The sequence below is a fragment of the Pantherophis guttatus genome, chromosome 4 (assembly GCF_059756535.1).
Source record: "Pantherophis guttatus breed Tessera chromosome 4, ASM5975653v1, whole genome shotgun sequence".
Classification (NCBI taxonomy): domain Eukaryota; kingdom Metazoa; phylum Chordata; class Lepidosauria; order Squamata; family Colubridae; genus Pantherophis; species Pantherophis guttatus.
In genome coordinates, this window is record NC_142066.1 from 66,932,238 (window position 1) to 66,952,623 (window position 20,386).

The following is a 20,386-nucleotide window of genomic DNA, read 5'->3' on the forward strand; positions in this document are numbered from 1 at the left end:
TAGGAGGAAGAAGGGAAGAGGACAGCTTCCCAGTCCGGCTCCCTTAAGACCATAATGCGCTTCCTGCCCTCCTCTTGGCATATTGGTAGCGTAATTCTTGAGGAAAGTCCCGTAAAATACTGCATGTTTGATAGGTTTGATCATCTTTAGACGGAGGAGTATAACTAGCAAGCAAATCCATAGTAATGATTCGCATAGGAAAGACAGCGTTTGTAGCTGGTCAGTTAGCATCCTGACTTCCAATCTATGCTTCCTGGGCTAGTAGCGTATGGTCTCCGTATGAATAAACCAGTTTTTGCCAAATTATCATTATATTATTTATTTCATTAAATAAATTTCAGTCCCAGAATTTATTTGGGTACTAGATGTAAGCATATAGACTTTTCATCACTTCCTAGTTTTCTGCTCAGGCTTTCTTCGTTTCAACAAACAATTTTGGGAATGTGTGTCAGTTGTTGCAGTTACTAAAATGGCTTAGTTCAGTCATAAATTACTCAGATCTATTAGATCTTTATGTAAATTTCTATCTGCTACCATAATGAACTTGCAAACTATTTTCTGATAGTTTTCTTTTGTAATTTTCTAAAAGGATATGATGGTAAAACTAAACTAAAGAATAAAGTTATTTGGAATAATTATTATTTTGTGTTAGACAAAAGTAACATTTAAGATTCAAGACCTTTCAAACAAAGGATCCTAAAATGCATTTCAGCAAATGAACTAATTGAGAGAAGAAAATAAATGGATTTCATTTTTATCTGAGAAAGAATATTGTATTAGAATGTATATATTTTTCAGATTTTATAATTGAAAACAGTTCTAGGAAAACTGTAAATGTTTAGAATTACTGTAATTTATTATATTTTTACTTATTTAAATATTTATGGTTGTATGACTCCACCTTGTGGCTATGCATTGTAGTTATTTTCTATTCAGAAAAGTGTACCGTAGTTTAAAACGTAGAAATAAAACACATGGGATTGAGAAGATTACTTTCTTTTCAGTCTATTGAGCATTGTCATGTTATCCATACTTGGCTTGCAAATTATATATAACTTTATCTGGCTTTAATTGCATTATTTTATAAGATTATAAATAGTCTGCCCCTATTTTTCTAAGTCTTCCGATTTTATTGTTAGCAGTGTTTTCTAGGATCCACTTACTTTCAGTTTCCAGAATGTTTGGCTCCAGAATAGTTTGGTTATCAAACTTTCAAACTTCTAACTGGCACAGCTTATCTAAAGGACTTTAAACTAAATGTAGAATGGGATGAAGACCAATCTTTAGGACATACTGTAATGCCAAGCATGCGTGCGCTGGCCCCTTGGTCTTTGGGTTTTTGGCACCCGCATGCACGCTGGCCAACTGGTCTTCACACATGCCAGAGCACTGGAAACATGAAGACCAGGTGGCCGGTGCACATGTGTGCCAGAAACCAAAAGAGCAATGGTGATGGTGCGTGTGCCCACAGATGTTTACAGCGGGCCGAAGTAACTTGTAAAGTTGCAAAGGACCTGCCCTCTGTAAACATTGATCTCTCCTGCAGCTCCAGCTCCGTCAGGCTCTTCTCTCTCCCTCCTCACTCTCTGCCAGGGCGAGGACCCCACCTCTAGGCTGCCTCCTGAGATGCCTGATCCCACTGGGGTTGCTCCAATCCCCTTCTCGAGCCCTCCATCCCTGGAGGAAAAGAAGCAAGGAAAGACTAACGTCAAGCATTCAGTTAGAAAGAAGTGGAGCCTTTCTCTGTGGTGGACAGGCCAAGGTCACGGGCCCGTCAGACAGTGCCATAGACAGCCCTCACTTGGCCAGGTCCTGAATTAACTGTCTTAATTTGGCTACTGATTTAATTTGTAAATACGTACAACTACAAGCCTCATCCATGTAGCACTCTGTCATAAAGGGATTTTTTGGCTTGGCCAAATCAACAAATTTGGCTATTTTGAGCAAATCAGTTTTGCAAACTATGACTCCTTTTGCCGCTAGCTTGCTGTAAATCATCCTAATTTCTCCTTAGTTCTAGGTTGCTTTTCTCCTTGATTAGTTTCCACCCATTGCTTCTTGTCCTGCCCTCAGGTGCTTTGGAGAATAGCTTGACTCCCTCTTCTTTGTGGCAGCCCCTGAGATATTGGAACTGATATTGGATATTGGAACGTAGTCCTTCTTTTCATCACACTAGTCATACCCAATTTCAGCAACCATTCTTTATATGTTTTAGCTTCCTAATCATCTTTCTTGCTCTTCTCTGCATGCTTTCTAGAGTCTCAATTTCTTTTTTACATTGTGGCGACCAAAACTGGATGCAGTATTCCAAGTGTGGCCTTACCAAAGCACTATAAATTGGTATTAACACTTCACGTGATGTTGATTCTATCCCTCTATTTACGCAGCCTAGAACTGTGTTGGATCTTTTGGCAGCTGCAGCACACTGCTGGCTCATATTGAAATGATTGCACACTAAGACTCCAAGATCCCTGTCACAGTTACTACTATTGAGTGAGGTACCGCATATTCTGTACCTGTGCATTTTGTTTTTCTTGCCTAAATGTAGAACCTTAACTTTTTTCATCATTGAATTTCATTTTGTTAGATAGCACCCAATGTCCGAGTTAGTCAAGATCTTTCTGTATCTTAAGCCTATCTTCTGGAGTGTTGGCTATTCTTGCCAGCTTTGTATCATCTGCAAATTTGATAAGTTCCCTATCTATCTCCTCATTCAAATCATTGATGCATTTATTGAAGAGTACTGGGCCTAAAACAGAGCCTTGGTGTACCTCACTGTATACTTCCCTCCATGTAGATGCAGTTCCATTGAGGACTACATGTTGAGTATGGTTGGTCAGCCAGTTACGAATCTATCTGGTGATGATGCTGTCTAACCCACATTTTTCTATCTTATCAAGTAGTAGGTTATGGCTACTTTATCAAATGGAAGGGACCTTGTAGGTCTTCTAGTCCAATCCCATACCATCTCAGACAAATGGTTTTCCTATCTCTTTTTAAAAACTTCCAGTGTTGGAACATTCACAATTTCTGAAGACAAGTTGTTCACTGATTAATTGTTCTAATCTGTCAGGAAATTTCTCCTTCGTTCTGGTTGCTTCTTTCCTTGTTTAATTTCCATCCATTGCTTCTTCAGGTGCTTCAGAGAATATATTTATTCCCTCTTTGTGGCAACCCCTGAGATATTGGAACACTGTTATCTTGTCACACGTAGTCCTTTTTTCACTATTGAATTTTGTTTTGTTAGATAGCACCCAATATTCGAGTTTGTCAAGATCCTTCTGTATCTTAAGCCTATCTTCTGGAGTGTTGGCTATTCCTGCCAGCTTGATGTCATCTGCAAATTTGATGAGTTCCCTATCTATCTCCTCATCCAAATCATTGATGAAGATAATGAAGAGTACCGGGCCTAAAACAGCGTCTTGGTGTACCTCACTGCATACTTCCCTCCATGTAGATGCAGTTCCATTGAGGACTACACATTTAGTGCAGTTGGTTAGCCAGTTACGAATCCATCTGGTGATGATGCTGTCTAACATTTTTCTATCTTATCAAGTAGTAGGTTGTGATCTATCAAATGTCTTACTGAAGTCCAAGTAAATTATATCCACAGAATTCCTCTGGTTCACTAATTTTGTCATTTTGTCGAAGATTGCAATAAGATTTGTCTGGCATGATCTGTTTTTGATAAACTCATTTTGGGTTTTGGTTATGACTGTTTGCCTCTAGGTGTTTGCTGATGCATTGCTTATATTTTCCAGAATCTTCCCAGGTATTGAGGTCAGGCTGATAGGTCTGTAGTTTTCTGAATCTATTTTTTTTCTTTTTTTTAAAAAAAGGTTTTTATTTAATAAACATTAAAAACATTGAACACGGTGTGACTATCCTGGTCTTGATATATCCATACATATTCTTTCCATAACAACAAATATAATTACTATTTGCTACTTTGTTCTTATATACATATCATATAGATATTTTTTTTTCCTTTTTTGAAGATGGCAACTATATCAGCTCTTTTCTAATCCTCTTGCAGTTCCCTGGTGCTCCAGGATCTTCGAAAGATATAGTTCAGTGGTTCTGAGATCACGTCTGCCAGTTACTTCATATATTTTTAAAGGTTTTGGATTATTGTTTGAATATGGCCACTTCATTCTGTATTATTGAAATTGTGTATAAAGTAGTTATGATTGCTTTGATTTGTTATTTTTTTCTGATTAATCAACAGTCATTTGTGTCCTAGTTATTTTTCTAAGATTTGAATTTATACTACTTTTTTCCTCTCTTTTGACAGTTCATTCTTCTACCAGAATAAATCACAAACCACCGAAAGTTGTAGGATCAACAAATTTACCAGGTATATAGTAAATGCTGTACATTCTTTCAAACAAATTTGAAATTTTGGAGAGGTTTTCAGCATTGGCTCTATTCACATGTTCATATTTTGCCCTTAAACAGTTCATGCCTCAGGAATGTTAATGCTATTCCTTTACTCTCTTTCATTACTTTCTATGAGAAGTGAAACAAATCAAGAAAACACAGGTTGTATTAAACTAACATCAACTGACTGGTTAATGGTTAAACTGAAGATGTCAACATATAAAATCCTGATTTATATAGTTGGTTTCTTTTCCTGGTTTTTTGAAACCTATTTACCATAATTAATGTAGTTAATAGTTCATTGATTGCCATTTAAATGTACAGGTAGTCCTCGACTTACAACTACAACTGAGCCCAAATTTCTATTGCTAAGCAAGACAGTTGTTAAGTGAATTTTGCCCCATTTTATGACCTTTCTTATCACAGTTGTTAAGTGAATCACTTTTGTTATTAAATTAGTAACACGGTTATTAAGTGACTCTGGCTTCCCCATTGACTTTACTTATCATAAGGTTGCAAAAGGTAATCACATGACCCCAGGACACTGCGACTGTCATAAATATGAACCAGTTGCCAAGCATCTGCATTTTGATCATGTGACCATAGGGATGCTTCAATGATTGTAAGTGTGAAAAACGATCATAAGTCATTTTTTCCAGTGCCGTAACTTTGAACGGTCACTAAATGAGTGGTTGTAGGTTGAGGATTACCTGTAATAAGAAACAGATTCCAAAAAAGAAGAAGAGCAGATGCACTATATGTAAGAAATCTACAGATCTCTACAGATATACACAATACCAAGGATGAAAGACTTCTTCAATTCTTCTGGTGACTATTACAAGAAAAACATTGTATTGGTATATACTAAACAGGCCACCCAACCAAGTAGAAGAAATAGTTGGCGCCGCAGGGACACAGACGGGGAAATGGCGAGCTCCGCAGAGCTTCGCCAAAACCCCGTCTGCTAAGCTGCTGCTGACAGGTCTGCGGACCTCCCCTGTCTTGCAGGGACAGGGGGACAAGAAGGGACCCCTTGGGCGGCCGAGAGGAACAGGCAGGTTCCTCAGGGCCGGAGGCTTTCCCTTCACGCTGGTGGCAGTGGAACGACAGCCATGGTGGCTGTCCCGAAACTGCGGCAACCGGGAACAAAGATCATGCTGGAGGAGAGGAGGAGAAACGGAGAAGAATAGAGAGCGAGTATCTTGAAGCCGGGTGAGTGACACCAACCCAGGCAAAACAACACATATATTTGGATTTTTTAAAAAAGACCCCAAACTTCAAATAGCGGCTACAGAGCTGTGGGGCTTGAAGATTGAAAAGGAAAAAAAAAATGGAAATGAAGACCCGAAATAGACTTTGCTTTATTAAATTTGGCTTGGAAGAATTGGCTTTTAACAACTCAGTAAATTGACTTTGCTTTTATTTGGAACGGATTGGAGAAATGTCTCTTTGGGAGTTTACACCTTTGAAAGTTAACGAAGCTAATGAAGACAAACAGACGGATGGCAACAAAATTGCCATGGAGTCTGCGGTGATTAAGCAGGAAAGTGGATTGAAGATATTTTTCTTTCCGTTTGAAAAAGAAACATTTTAAATGGCTTTTTACTTTGGATTACTTTGAAATTAACATTAGATCTATGGACTTTGGAGATTTCTATTCTGTCCCAGATGATTTTAAGAAGAAAGAAGGAATATTTTGGACATTTGACAGTGGAAATTAACAAGTTTAGCAAAAAAAATTAGGTGTGGCGCAGGAAAAAAAAGACAGGACAGGTTGATGCATCACACATGGAACAGACATTATAAAAGCATTAAAGGAACATACAGAATTTTTTTATTTGAATAGATGAACTTTGAAATGGAACATTTATGGACAGATAGAAAAAGGAAGAAAAGGAGGAAATAAAGTAATAAATTTTAAATGTAACTAAACTGAAATGTAAAGATTAAAAGCCTAAAGGTATACATGATTTTTGGATAAAAACAGAAAGGCTTCTGGAGTAATAAAAATAGAAAATAAGAGATGGCAATTAAAATAGAGGATGATATACAGGTGGTTAAAACAATAAAGAAGAGTATATATTACTGTGAGACAACTTTAAGAAAACTGTACTGCTTGATGTAATATGTTTTAATTTTAATTTGCAAACAAATGTTAGATTGATGATTATGCTGGATTAAGGTTTTATTGAGCAAACTATCAGATACATAGATATTAGTGACAAATTGTGATTTAATTAATATATGCTGGAAATGATGATTATTATGAAAGACTTAATTTGAAAGACTACGCTGGAAACTGACATAAAATAGATAATTATATGTTAAGGGGAAGTTAAAATAATAGGGATGGATACCAACTAGATAAGAGTTTGAGACTCGGAGGAAATATGTTGGAAACTAGTTAAAATGCTGGAAATCAGACAAACAATTATAGGAGAGTTGGATGCTGGAAATCAGCCAAACAAGAGTGGGAGTCCTGGAGGAGACTATGCTGTAAATCAGCCAAACATAATATGCTGGAAATCAGCCAATAAAATGCTGGAAATCAGCCAAACAGGAGGAGAGTTGGAGGAGAATATGCTGGAAATCAGCCAAACAGTGGAGGGAGTATAGGAGGAGACTATGCTGGAAATCAGCCAAACAAAATATGCTGGAAATCAGCCAATAATGGTGGTAGGCTTGGAGGAGACTATATTGAAATTAGCCAAAAATAGTTGATGTTCTGGAGAAGAATATGCTGGGAATCAGCCAAACAGAATACGTTGGATAGTAGCCAAATAATAGAGGGAGGTATGGAAGAAAATATGCTAGAAATTAGACTAAATAAAACATGTTTTTGTGATAAATCTGTGTAACGTGAAAAGTGTAATAGATGATAAGTGGGATAAAATCAAAGATAAATTGATAAAATTTAAGATATTAAGAATCGAGGAAAGGGTCAAGAGATTAAGAATTAGATAGAACTTTGTCTTATAAAGTATAATAAAATGGAGTGGTATGGAATTTGAAATTAAGATTTGTGCTGATATAATTGTAGGGTAAATAATTAGAATAAGAGGTTAGAATATTGCTAAAAATTTTTTTGATGCTGATGAAAGATAAAAGGTGAAGAACAAGATATAATTAAGATTGATTTATAGATATAAAAATGAGTGAAAGTTAATTTGAAATTAAAATTGTATTGATATAATGGATTTGTTTAGATGAAGATGTTAGAATTTATGTTAAAACTTTTTCTTTTATGTTTTGAATTTTTATTTGTAAAAGATGTAATGGGAAATTGTGAATGGAGCTTGTTAAAGAAATGTAAGCGTGGTAACCATCTATGGATCAGATCGAGACTGCTCTTGAAAGTTATATTTTATGTTTAAGTTTGAAAAAAAAAATATTTACAAAAAAAAAAAAGAAAGAAAAGAAATCTCCAGATCTCTACAGATATACACAATACCAAGGATGAAAGACTTCTTCAATTCTTCTGGTGACTATTACAAGAAAAATATTGCTATTGGTGTATACTAAACAGGCCACCCAACCAAATAGAGGAAATAGATGAATTTTTGGTTAATCAGTTAGCTGGTGTGTAGGAAATACACAATTATAATAGTGAGGGACATTAATAGGGAGACAAATTCTGCAGCAAGTGGGAGATCAAACAGGCTCCTGATGAGCCGAGTTGACAATTTCATCATCCAAATGGCAAAGGAAGAAACTGGAGGGTCAGTTACACTGAACTTAATCCTTACTAATAGGGATGAAATGTCAAAGGAGTGTTTTAGATTTCAAGAGAGTGTTTCTTGATTTCAACAAACTAAGAGATTAGGAAGGATTCCATTGATGGAAATTCTAAAGGGAAAAGCAATTCAACATTGGAAAACACTGAAAAATAAGATTAAAAAAGCCAAATCAAATGAAGCACCACAGAGAGAAAACAACAAGAAGAGACCAGATGAAACCAGCGTGATTCAACAAGGAGCTCTCTGACAAATTGAAGTACAAAAAAAAGTATAAAAATGGAAAGAGAAGCTCATACTAAGAAAAGAATACCAATAAATACCCTGAATCTGTAAGGGTGGAGTCAAGAAAGCTAAGACTCAGAAAGAAGTAAGACTTGCAACAAATGCCAAAAATAACAAGAGCTTCTTTTAATATGTAAGGAATAAGAAGTAGTCAAGGAAATGATCAACCCATTAATGGGAAAAAGGAATGCCAATCAAATAGGGAAAAGTTATTAATAGAATATCTTACTTATCCACTTTAGATGAGTTTAAATTGCTAGGACTAGATGGTTTACATACAAGGATTCTGAAAAAGCCAAATGATGTGATCTCCAAACTACTGAACAAAATCTTCTAGAGGTCCTGGAGCATAGGGGAACTGCCAGAGACTGGAAAGGAGCTGATGTACAATTTTCAAAAGAGAAAAAAATGAAACCAGGAAACTACAGACAAATCAGCTTGACATTAATACCTGGGGAAATTCTGGAAAAGATAAGCAATGGATCTGCAAATACCTAGTAGTGACGGATTTGTGAGTACCTACAAATGAAAAAGGTGATTACTAGAAACAGTCTGGACTTGTTAAAAACAGATTGTGCTTTATTGTCTTCTTTGATAAAGTGACTAAATTAATAGATCAAGGAAATGGTGCGGATATACTCTACTTAGACTTCAATAAGGCATTTGATAAAGAAGAGCACAGCTTACTTCTTGGTATGATAAAAACAATGTGGGATAGATCACAGCCTACCTCTCAGTAAGATAGAACAATGTGGGGTAGGCAGTACCATCACCAGATGGATTAGTGGTTGACCAACTGCTTTCAGCATGTAGTCTTCAGTGGAGTTATGTTTACTGTACATGGCGGAAAACGTGAAGGGGGAAAATATCAGATTCTATTTTAGAGCCAGTGCTCTTCAACATCTTAAATGATTTAAAAGTGGGGATAGAAGGGGAGCTTATTAAATTTGCAGATGACACCAAAGTAGGGGAATTGCTACCACCATGGAAGAGAGACTCGCAATTTAGAAGAATCTTGACCCACTTGAGCATTGGATCCTATCCAATAGGATGCAGTTCAGTGATGGGAAAAGTAAGGTTCCGCACTTAAGCAGGAAAAATCAAATTCACAGGTGCAGAATAGACAATACTTGGCTCTACAACAATAACTGTGAGAAGGCTCTAGATGTCCTCATGAACAACTAGTTAAGTATGAGCCAGCAATATGCTGCAGCTGCCAAAAAAGCTAAAGCAATCTTAGGCTGCATCAACAGAAGGGCAGCAATTAAAATGATAATGCTGCTCTGTATTGTAGTAGTGAAACCATATTTGGAATATTGCATTCACTTCTGGTCTCCATGACACAAAGAAACTGCTGAGACTCTAGAAAAAGTGTAGAGAGGAGTAACAAAATGATAGGAGTTAAACCATACAATAAACAGTTAACAGTATTAGATATGTCTGGTCTAATGAAGAGGAAGATTAGGGGTGACATGATAGCTGTCTTCCAATATTTGAGGGACAGTCATAGAAAAGAGAGAGTTGGCTTACTCTCCAAAACACCTGAGGGCAGGACAAGAAATAATGGACGGAAGCTAATTAAAGAGAGATCCAATCTGGAACTAAGAAATTTCTTGTCAGAAAAATTAATGGAACAGCTTGCCTCCCAGAGTTGTGGGTGCTTCATTGCTGGAGGTTTTTAAGAAAGGATTGGACAACCATTTGTTTGGGATGATATAAGGAGCCCTGCTCTGGGCAGGGAGTTCGACTAAAAGACCCCTAAGGTCCCTTACACCCCATGAGTCTATGTTTCTAAGTAATCTATCGCTAAAAATGTGAATCCTGGTTTGTCTATTAATCTTACAGAGAATGGAATGTGAGCAAAGGACATAGTCTTTATTTTTTAATGTAGCATTTAATTATTGAGATGCCATAAGTAAAGATATAACTTTGCTAGTTATACTGTAACAAAGACATCCTATGTCTGAAAGTCTGAACACATGTATTCTGTCATGTATGCCAATTAAATCTATTTCATGTCATCCTAAACTATTTACAAGCAAATCTTGAAATTAATTAGATTTACTTCTGAGTAAATGCATAAATCTTGAAGATAACATTGCTTTACTTGGATAATTATTATTTTAAATGCATTTTATTTTTTATGTACTTTCTTTTAACAAATATTAATTAAATTATATTTTCAGTCAAAGTTTATGTCAGGCAGCATCATAACAGTCCACATATTCTGTGTTTAACAAATCATCTGAGAAATTCAGAATTGATCGACCCAATATTTGAATGGCATGGACCAAGTGGTGATTTGGTTACAGGTATTTTCCTCCAGTATTACTTAATAATATTTTCCTGTTTTTTATCTAAAACAAGAACAGAATGTCAATTTATATGTACTCTCTTGTATTAAACTAAATATAAGGGGTTTAATTTAATTTTACTTATAATTAAACACAGATAAACCAAACTAATTGTTTTTAACAATTATGGGTAGTTCTTGATTTACAAGCATTCATTTAGTGACCATTCAAAGTAATGACAATGCTGAATGAATGATGGTTACAACCAATTCTTGAATTCTGGCAATCTGGGCACCCTCATGGTCTTGGGATCATGATCTGGGTGCTTGGCAATTGACTCTTAACAATCTTAGTTGTAGCTCCCCTCAATCATGTGATCATCATTTGCAACCTTCCTTATCAGCTTCCCCAGAAAGTTAGTGAAGAAGTCTCCCCCACCTGTATACCCTTCCCCAGTCTCTGCATTTCTGCTGCACTGATTATTGTGCATCCTTGCATCCACATCCAACAAGATCCTTGCTCTGCATCTCCCTTATACTCTTGAGTACCTACATGCACCCTTATGCACCCCAGTTCTTGTCTTCATATCACCCTCGTGCAGCCCCTTTACCCTTCCCTACCTACTGCTTGTAATTTACCAGCTTGCTAACTTGCTTGCTGCTTGGGATTTGAAATTTAAGCTGGCTTCTCCACTGCCTTGGTTGTGGGAAGCCGGTAGGAAATAGCCTCACCAAACTACTATAGTTTTTGGTTAATAATGGCAACCAGGACTGCAGACATTGCCATCGCTAAATTATGTGGATGCAACTTTATGACCAAATCATTTAGCAATAGAAATTTCAATCCCCAGTTGCCATTATAGATACAGATTTTGAAGTTCAAACTCCCAAATTTACTCAAAAAAATAGAGACATTCCTTAGACCAAAAAAGTTATGTTCTTCAATTTATATACAAGAGAAAGTTTTTATTCATATAGATAGGATTTAACTTTGGCTATATTGTCTTGCTCCTTTACACTTGTGCTTCTAATTGAAGAATTATATCTCATCTTAATGAAAGTATAAAATTTTTATGCATGCAATCTTTTCTTTTGTGCTCTAATTAGACTAAGTATCAACTGTAGATGACTGTTTTGTCTGCTCACTAGGTTAGAATTTTAGCTCATTCATAGCACTAAAAAAACTAAATGAGTAAAATGCTCACTTGCATATGATTATCATGAAGCAGAAATATAAGATGTAAGTATATTTATAAATTATAGATAGTGAGATTCGGTATGGTGTCATTGTCAAGTTTTAGACTAGAATCCCTGGTTGTATTCTACTCTCACCCACAGAAGCTCACTGGGTAACTAGGCCAGTCATTCTCAGCCAGCTACCCCAGAGCATTATTGTGTGTGGGGCAAAATAGGAGGGAGCATTATGTATGGAGATGTTATTACAGGTAGTCCTTAAATTAACAACTGTAATAGACCTTGTACATTTAGGTTGAAAGTAAGGATAATATTAAATAAATTGCCTCAAGTAATGTCTAGCTCTCCCTGCTCTCCCCAGCACATTCATTAAACAAAGGCATAGGTTATTAAATGGAGCTAGGGGGTGGGGTAGATCCTGGAGACCTAGTTTAGGCACAAGCCTACCTGCTTCAGGCCTTCCAAGGCCTCTACCACTTTGAGATACCCATGCTCCACTTCTGACCCTCTGGCTTGCTGCTCAGCTATTTTGCCAGAGAGAAAAAAATGGGGAAGGAAAATGCTGGTTAGACCTGCTTTCCTAATTTTGCCCCTGCCCTTCCTCCTTCCAAGTTGCCCTGCCTTTCTGGGACAAAAAAAAAAGGGGGGACCCCCCCCCCCCAAAAAAAAGGCTCCCTAGCCTTTCAGAGCTTTGTGCCCTATCACATCCTGGACAGAAACTGTTTTGTTGGAAGAATTATTCATCTGGTTCAGTTCCAAGCTGGGAGAAATAAACTAGAAACATGGAGGCTGATTGGAAAAAAATGGTTCCATTTATTGATGAAGCAAAACCACCAACCACATATGTTTTTGGGACAGCTGACAAAATGGAGTTGAGTGTGTGTGTGTGTGGGGGGGGGTTATACCTTCTTTGAGATTTGTATTTGAGCTTTCTGTTCCTGTGCAAGAATATGTCCTTTAATATTCTATTGGCTGTTGTCAGATTCCTATGGGGTCATACAGGGGTTAAAAGAGCCTTGGTGGCACAGCAGACTAAAGTGCTGTTAAGTAGCACCAGCTGCCTGCAATTACTGCAAGTTCAAATCTCACCAGGCTCAAGGTTGACTCAGACTTACATCCTTTCGAGGTAGGTAAAATGAGGACCCGGATTGTGGGGCCAATAAGCTGACTGTATAAAAAAAGAACACCGCTTGGGGGGGGGGCGAAGCCCTACTAAGCAGGTATATACAAAAGCATGAAGGCTATTGCTTAAAGCATTGTAAGCCGCCCTGAGTCTCCGGAGAAAGGCGGCATATAAATCAAACCAATAAATAAATAAATAAATAAATAAATAAATAAATAAATGTAGGGATCATAGTTGGCTCTATAGGCAAAAGGGAAAATGCAAATTCTAGGTATTTGTCTAAGCTAATCTGGTCAGCCTCTGGCTTATTGTTTATCTGAGCTTGCAGGTGAAGTTTGGACTGCTCTGGGATGGTGTAATGAAGGAGCTTGTGTTCTGAAAGGATGTTGGGCAATTGCTATTGTGCCTAATGACTTTCGTCCTGTGTTGGATTTTGGGTGAGGGGCTGCTTCTAATCCTACCATTCTCCCTTTGTTTGGGTGAGGTGCTTCCCACAGTTCCAACTTCTCCCCTCAGGATGCCTCTACAGGGCATTGCATGCCAAAACAACTAGACATAAAAGATAGCCGTCCCCCCCATGCCATCACTCTGATCAACACCTAATTCCCACAGCACTTCTTGTGCCTAAAGATATTTATCCGTATAGTAGGACTGTATTGCTATTATTCTTTTCATCTTTTTCATGTTCTTCTCATCTTTCCTACTACCCTCTCACATCGGTACCTTATAATTTATCATGTGTTGTTTGTATCTTATAAATTATGATGGTGTCTGATGGTTTTTGGTCTATAACTTATCACTTCGTTGTTTGTATGTACACTGAGAGGTTATGTACCGGAGACAAATTCCTTGTGTTTCCAATCATACTTGGCTAATAAAGAATATTCCAATTCCAATATTCCAGTTCCATCAGCTGGTCCCTGATCTGCTGGCCAGTGGGTGGCTGCAAGCCTCTCCTGGTTCTTGCAAGGTTTTAGGAAGCCAATCTGTGTGTGCGAAGCAGCAGCTTCAGGATGAGCTTTCTCTTGCTTTATTTAACCCACTGGTTCCCAACCCTTTTTTGGCCATGCCCCACCTAAGCGCTCTAAAATCCTGATGCCCCTCTCCTCGTGACATAATTCTTACTATTCAAAAAGTGACTTCTACTCAGGCGGAGGAAGCCTAAAAGGCCCTTAACTTGGTTTAAACAATGTTCCAATTGCCCCCATTAAAAATCAAATTGCTCCTCTGTGGGGGTGGGCCCCACATTGGGAACCACTGCTTTAACCTCTTTCCTCCCCCAGAAAGCTTCCACAAACCTTTTCCTTGCTTTAATCTCCTCCCTGCCCCAGAAAGTCACAGTTCTTCAATAAAGAAAACAAAAAAATCTTGAGAGGGATGGATTTGTTAATCTCTCCCTCCCCCCAATTAGGTGTAAAAACTAAATTCCTGCCTGTTGTCCAATCTCTACCCCTTTTAAAATGCTTGAGTTAAGGCTGAAGGGTAGAGGAACAAGCAAGGAAGTAGAGAATTTTTTTTCTGCAGTCTTTTGCCTTGAGGAGCTGCAGAAGAAATTCAGTTAGCTGGCTATAGTATATCTGCAACAAAAAGGGAGATGTTGGGTCTTTGAAACAGCTGTTTTGCTGTTTATGTGACTATCTGAAGAACCCAAATAGGACTTAAAGGTGAGTTCTAGCTGGGTCCTAAAGGCAGTCAGACGAACAGCAAAAAGTTTCCCAAGGATCCAGTTTCTCTCCCTTTTTGCTGCACAAACAGCGAAATAAAGTTTTTAAGGAGCTGGCTTCTCCTCCTGTTTCAGTTTTGTTGAACTCTAGCTTAAACTTTCGGGGCTGAATTTTTTTTCTGCAGCTCCTCAAGGCAGAAAGCTGCAGAAGGATTTTCTTTGCTTCCTTCTGCTCCTGTACTATTCAATCTGAAGTCAAGATAAGGGATAGAGATTGGAGAGCAGAAATGGGTAGTTTAATTTTTGTACCTAATTGAGGAGGGGACTGATCATCAAATCTGTCCATCCCAGTTATTTTCTTTATTGAAGAACCATGGCGTTCTGGGGGCAGAAGGAGATTAAAGCAAGGAAAGATTTTGGGAAGCTTGTTCTATAGTTGCTGCCTTTGCATTCATGCAGAGGATAGCTTCCTAAAGCCTAGAAAGAGCCAGGAGAGCTTTGCAGCCTTTTGACAGCCATCTGATTGGAGCAGAAAGCTTGGAAAGCAGTTGCCATTTCCGCAAAAAATTGTTGGGGTGGTAAAAATGGCAGCTGCATCCAGGAGGCATGTGGAGTAGGCCCAAGCGCTGTGGGGTCCTGTTAGAGTGGGGTAGTGCAGAGGGTGGTTCAACATTCCTCTTGTAAGGGCTAACAACTGTAGGAGCTCTGCAGCTGTCATAACTTTGAAACAGAGTTGTCTGCAATTTTTGAAGTGTCTGTTGTAACTTTGAATAGTCATTAAGTGGCCTGTTGTTTCTCAAAACTACCTCTACATTTTATCTTACGGCCTTTAATCATAGCACTATCAGAGTAAACTTTGGTGAGATCAACAAAATATTTTTGAGCTAAAAGCCAGAATTGGCTATGCTGAATTTGCAATATATACATGCACCAGTGCCCACTAGGCCATGTTCTTTACAGCCCCTCCCTCCCCCCCGCCCCATATCTGAAATCCTTGGGCATAGGTATATGATAAATGTTATGTTTGGAAGGAGAAAAAGATTGCAGCTCTGTGTTATTTACTCTGGATGAGAACTGAATAGGACCTGCACACTTTAATACAGGAAGTAGGCAAGAATGCTTTAGTCTACTTTTTGTAGAAGGATTACAATTGGAGTACAACACTATAGTTGATCTTGATGAGCAAAGCAGAGAAAGAACAATAGTATTTCATATTAAGTAAATGAGAAGCAAAGAAATCCAGGACCATCCCTTGTCACCAATGCTGCTTGCCTGCCACTTATAACAACATATGAGTTTCATGGATTGACAATGGATTTAATCAGCAAATCAGCAATCAGCAAATAAAAAAATTGGAGGGAGGAATAGAAAAATGATGTCATCTTCAAAACTATCATCTAGGCATGAATCCTGATGAAATAGACCCTAGAAAGAGTGCAGAGAAGAGCAACAGATGATTAGGGGACAGGAGGCTAAAATATATGAAGAATGGTTGCAGGAACTGGATATGTCTAGTTTAATGAAAAGAAGGACTGGGGAGAAATGATAGCAGTGTTCCAATCTCTCGCTGCCTCAAAGAAGAAGGAGTCAAGCTATTCTCCAAAGTACCTGAGGGTAGGACAAGAAGCAATGGGTGGAAACTAATCAAGGAGAGAAGCAACTTAGAACTAAGGAGAAATTTCCCGACAGTTAAAACAATTAATCAGTGGAACAACTTGCCTCCAGAAGTTGTGAATGCTCCAACACTGGAAATTTTTAAGAAGATGTTGGATAACCATTTGTCTGAAGTGGTGTAGAGTTTCCTGCCTAAGCAGTGGGTTGGACTAGAAAACCTCCAAGGTCCCATCCAACTCTGTTATTCTAAATACACAACCACTTTTAAGATAGGTCTAGCATGGAAAACATCTTAATATTGTGCTGTTCTAGCATCTCAAATTGCAATTAATTATTGTATTTATTTATTTTATTTAGTGTATGGCAAATACATGGACTTACAATAGTTCAAATGTTAATGTCCAGTCCACCCAGCCATTCAAGACAGGGTGGGTGAACTGTGTTGAAAAAATCAGACAGGAGGACAACTACAATAAATTATTAATTCAAATTAAAAAAGACCTGGATAGATAGGGTAAAATACAACTCTCATTACTAGGGCGAGTTACAACAGTGAAATCTTATGTTTTACCAAAGTTCAATTTTCTATTTCAGACTGCACCAGTGAGCCTATCTAAGAAATTTTTTATAGAGTTGAATCAAATAATATCAAAATTTGTTTGGCAGGGGAAGAAACCATGGATTAAAAGAAAGATGATGCAAGAAGTAAGAGAAAAAGGAGGTTTAGGACTACCATGTTGGGAGAACTATTATTCAGCTGCTTTATTAACTTGGGTAAAAGAATGAATCACCTTATCTAACAATCGGCTCCTTAAGATAGACGGGTTTGATATACAACAGGGTTGGCATAAAGCACTTTGGCGTGAGAATATCCCACAGAGTAAATGGTTTACCCGACACTAAGAAAGATCTTAATCCAAAATTGGGAAAAAGTCAGTAAAAAGTATTATATCAAAACGCCCTGCTGGCTAGCACCTCTAGAAGCAGTGACATATCCTAATTTATATAATGTGGCTAAAAAATTAACATATAAAGACTTACTGAACGTACAAGGAAGATTAAAATCTAAACAGGAATTAATCGCCCAAGGAGTGCAAATGGATTGGTGGAGTTATCTGCAGATCCAGTCTAAATATCAAAAAGATAGGGATGGAAAAGGGATTGATGGAGAATTACAAGAATTAGATAAAATTTTGATGGGTCAAGAAAAGGGTATGATTTCAAAATCTTATAAATTGCTTATGAAATTAGAGATAGGAGAGGAAATAGTCAAAGACTCTATGATCACTTGGGGGAAGAATTTTGGGTACCCAATACACCTAGATAAATGGCAAGAGATCTGGTGGGATAATATGAGACTAGTAGTATCCACGGCCTATAAAGAAAATATCTATAAAATGATATATAGGTGGCACTTGCCTCCCAATAGACTAGCTAAAATGTTCCCAGGGCAGTCGGCGGATTGCTGGAAATGTGGAGGGGAATGTGGCACTTACTATCACCAATGGTGGTCATGCCCGAAGGCAGTGATATTTTGGGGGAAAATTAAAAAATGGCTCAATGAGATATTAGTGTTAAAAATTGACTGGCGACCAGAGACATGCCTGCTCGGCCCCAAACCGGAAAATATAAAAAAAGATTTATGGTATTTGGCATTACATATCATTACAGCGGCGAGACTGACATACGCACAATTTTGGAAGAACCAAGATATCCCAACAGAGGAGGCTATTATAAAAAAAAAAATTGGAATGTGCGGAAGCAGATACGCTAACTAAAAAATTACAGGATAGAGAGCAAACACAAGTAGGTTTAGCTTGGGACAAATTTTATAAATGGTTAGAAAAGAGGAATCTATAACACACTTTAGTTGAGGATTGGTATTTGAAGAGATATTTATACTATATAAGATAAGTGTGGTCGGATAGACCTAAGTGATGCATTAAGAGATATAAGATGTTCTGCCTTCTCTGGAATATAATTTAGTTATATGAATATAATTTCATAGTACTGAATATTTATGTACTATGGTACGATATGGAAGTACGTATATTGTTGTATTGTCATGTTTGTCATTTTATGTTGTTTGTTCTTTCTTTTTAAATGAAATGTAAATAAAGATTATTTTTTAAAAAAGAAAAAATCAGACATTGGGTTGATGTAAGCTTCTGGCTCTCTGCAGAACTCCTGGCTCTCTAAATACATGGCAATGGATAATTATTGTAATATTGGATGAACTAGTATAAATAGGTTAAAAAGTATCAGAGGAAGTACCCTATTGAGGTTCTAATTTATTGAATTCATTATTCAAAATGTCCAAGCATCACTAGTCTGTGAAGTGAAAAGAATTTTATGAAGTAGAAGCAAACAGTTAATTGAAAGCATTTTTAAAAAATTTCCATTGTTCTGGTACTGTCCAAAGAGCTCACTTTCAAGTATATATATAAAAAAATGGCTGTTCTTTTATGCTAGTTTCTTTTTAATGAAGTAACCTAGAATTAAATATTTTTCTCTATGTAAAGCTTTATTTCTGTGTGCCCTTGCATTAAAAAATTACTGGTAGGTAGTGAGTGACATGGGAAGTTTGGCTGTCAACACTAATTTTATAATTTAGCTGACATTTTAGATTGTACCACCTTTAAAGTAATCAGTGATGGCTACTGTTTTATTGCTGCTTCCACTAGTTTTATAACTTCAATTGACTTTCCTGTAGTTTATTTATTATTTTGTTGATGTTGGAAATAACTTTAAATATAATTTCATTATAAACATGCATTTAAATATTTAAAATAAAATAAACCCTTTTCATTCCTCCATTTCTTCTTTTGCTTACACATTTACACACATTGAAATGTTCAGCTGAAATAGGACTTGTTTTTAATTATATCTCTTGGTTGTGATTATTCAGAGCAAAGAACAAATGGCCGTAAAAGAGGAAACTGGGCAATATTTATTGGATATGTTTCTCACCGTAAAGGTAGCTTATGTGAAAATAAGTTAATATAAATGTGTTGCTGAGGTGAATGAATAGTACCATACTGTTTAATTGAATTTTTTAGTGTAGCAAGACAAGGCAAACAGCTTGATTTTATTGTCCCAGAATGAATTGTAGCATTGTTATTGGCAAATTTGGTTTTTGGATGTCAGTCAGGCAAGTACTGCAGTGTTATTTAGAGAGAGAGAAATATTTTAGAATGCTTTATTTTCCTAGACTTTTTCATTTAAGTAAATGTATTTTACTGGATTGAAGAATAATCATTGTATAATATTTTAACTAATCTTTTTTCTTCATCAGTATTCTTTAACTAGTTTAAAATAAAATTAGGTCTTCGGTGTAAAAATCTAGTCTTTAAAGATAAATATGCTTTGTTCAAAATTTGAGTTGCTTATAGAATTGGAGTTAGGATGTTATAATATCTGCTGTCAGATATATAATCACCTACGATTCTAAAACCCTGACCACACTATCCTCATAAAAATATTGTTGAGAATTTTGAGTAAATAAAACTTGTACTTCATTTATAGAAATCTGATGTTACTGAAATATCTTGTTATTTAATTTTAACATTGAATAGGATCCTGAAAATTGAATCATGGCAACTGGACTTCTTTTTTGGTTTGAAACATTTCACTGCTTATCTTCAGTCTTCTGACCCATGGGATATTAAAACCAATATTCCATATTTAATCGTATCAGTGGAGCAAGCAATAATATTGCTGATCCTGAAACTCCTAGGAGAAACAATTTAGTTGGATTTTTTCCAGTCTAGATTCAATTCATATATAGATTGGTATAGAAGTACTTTGGTTCCCTAAAGAAGAATGTAGTGGGAGAGAAATGGAGAATACAACTTGCTGATATTCTAGATTTCTCAATAATTATTGCTAAGAGCAATAACCTTTTGGAGACTTCGTGCTGAAAATTGGAAGTGCTACTTTGCTCTTACTACAATGAAACAATTATTGTTATTTAGCATATGATGAGAACATGACAGAAGAGAAGTAAACATATATACATGGTCCATGTAATTATAAGTAAAACTTCTTTGAGGGTGTGACAGTTGCCTCATAACTGGATGTCCAGTTCAGCTATCTAGGCA

The 20,386-nt window shown here is 36.9% G+C and overlaps 1 protein-coding gene across 4 annotated transcripts in view; it reads left to right on the forward strand.

The window, feature by feature from the left end:
• Positions 1-20,386, forward strand: part of ZPBP (zona pellucida binding protein) — a 55,871-nt gene that overhangs the window by 248 nt on the left and 35,237 nt on the right. Inside the window, exons 2-3 of one of the 4 annotated variants that reach the window (XM_034416425.3) lie at positions 4,295-4,357; positions 10,586-10,711. The exons of 1 other annotated variant lie outside the window; for it this stretch is intronic. In XM_034416425.3, coding sequence (XP_034272316.1) covers positions 4,295-4,357; positions 10,586-10,711 — 189 coding nt within the window. The remainder of the gene's footprint in view (positions 1-4,294; positions 4,358-10,585; positions 10,712-20,386) is intronic. 2 more of the 4 variants (XM_034416426.3, XM_034416427.3) reach the window with 2 other exon arrangements.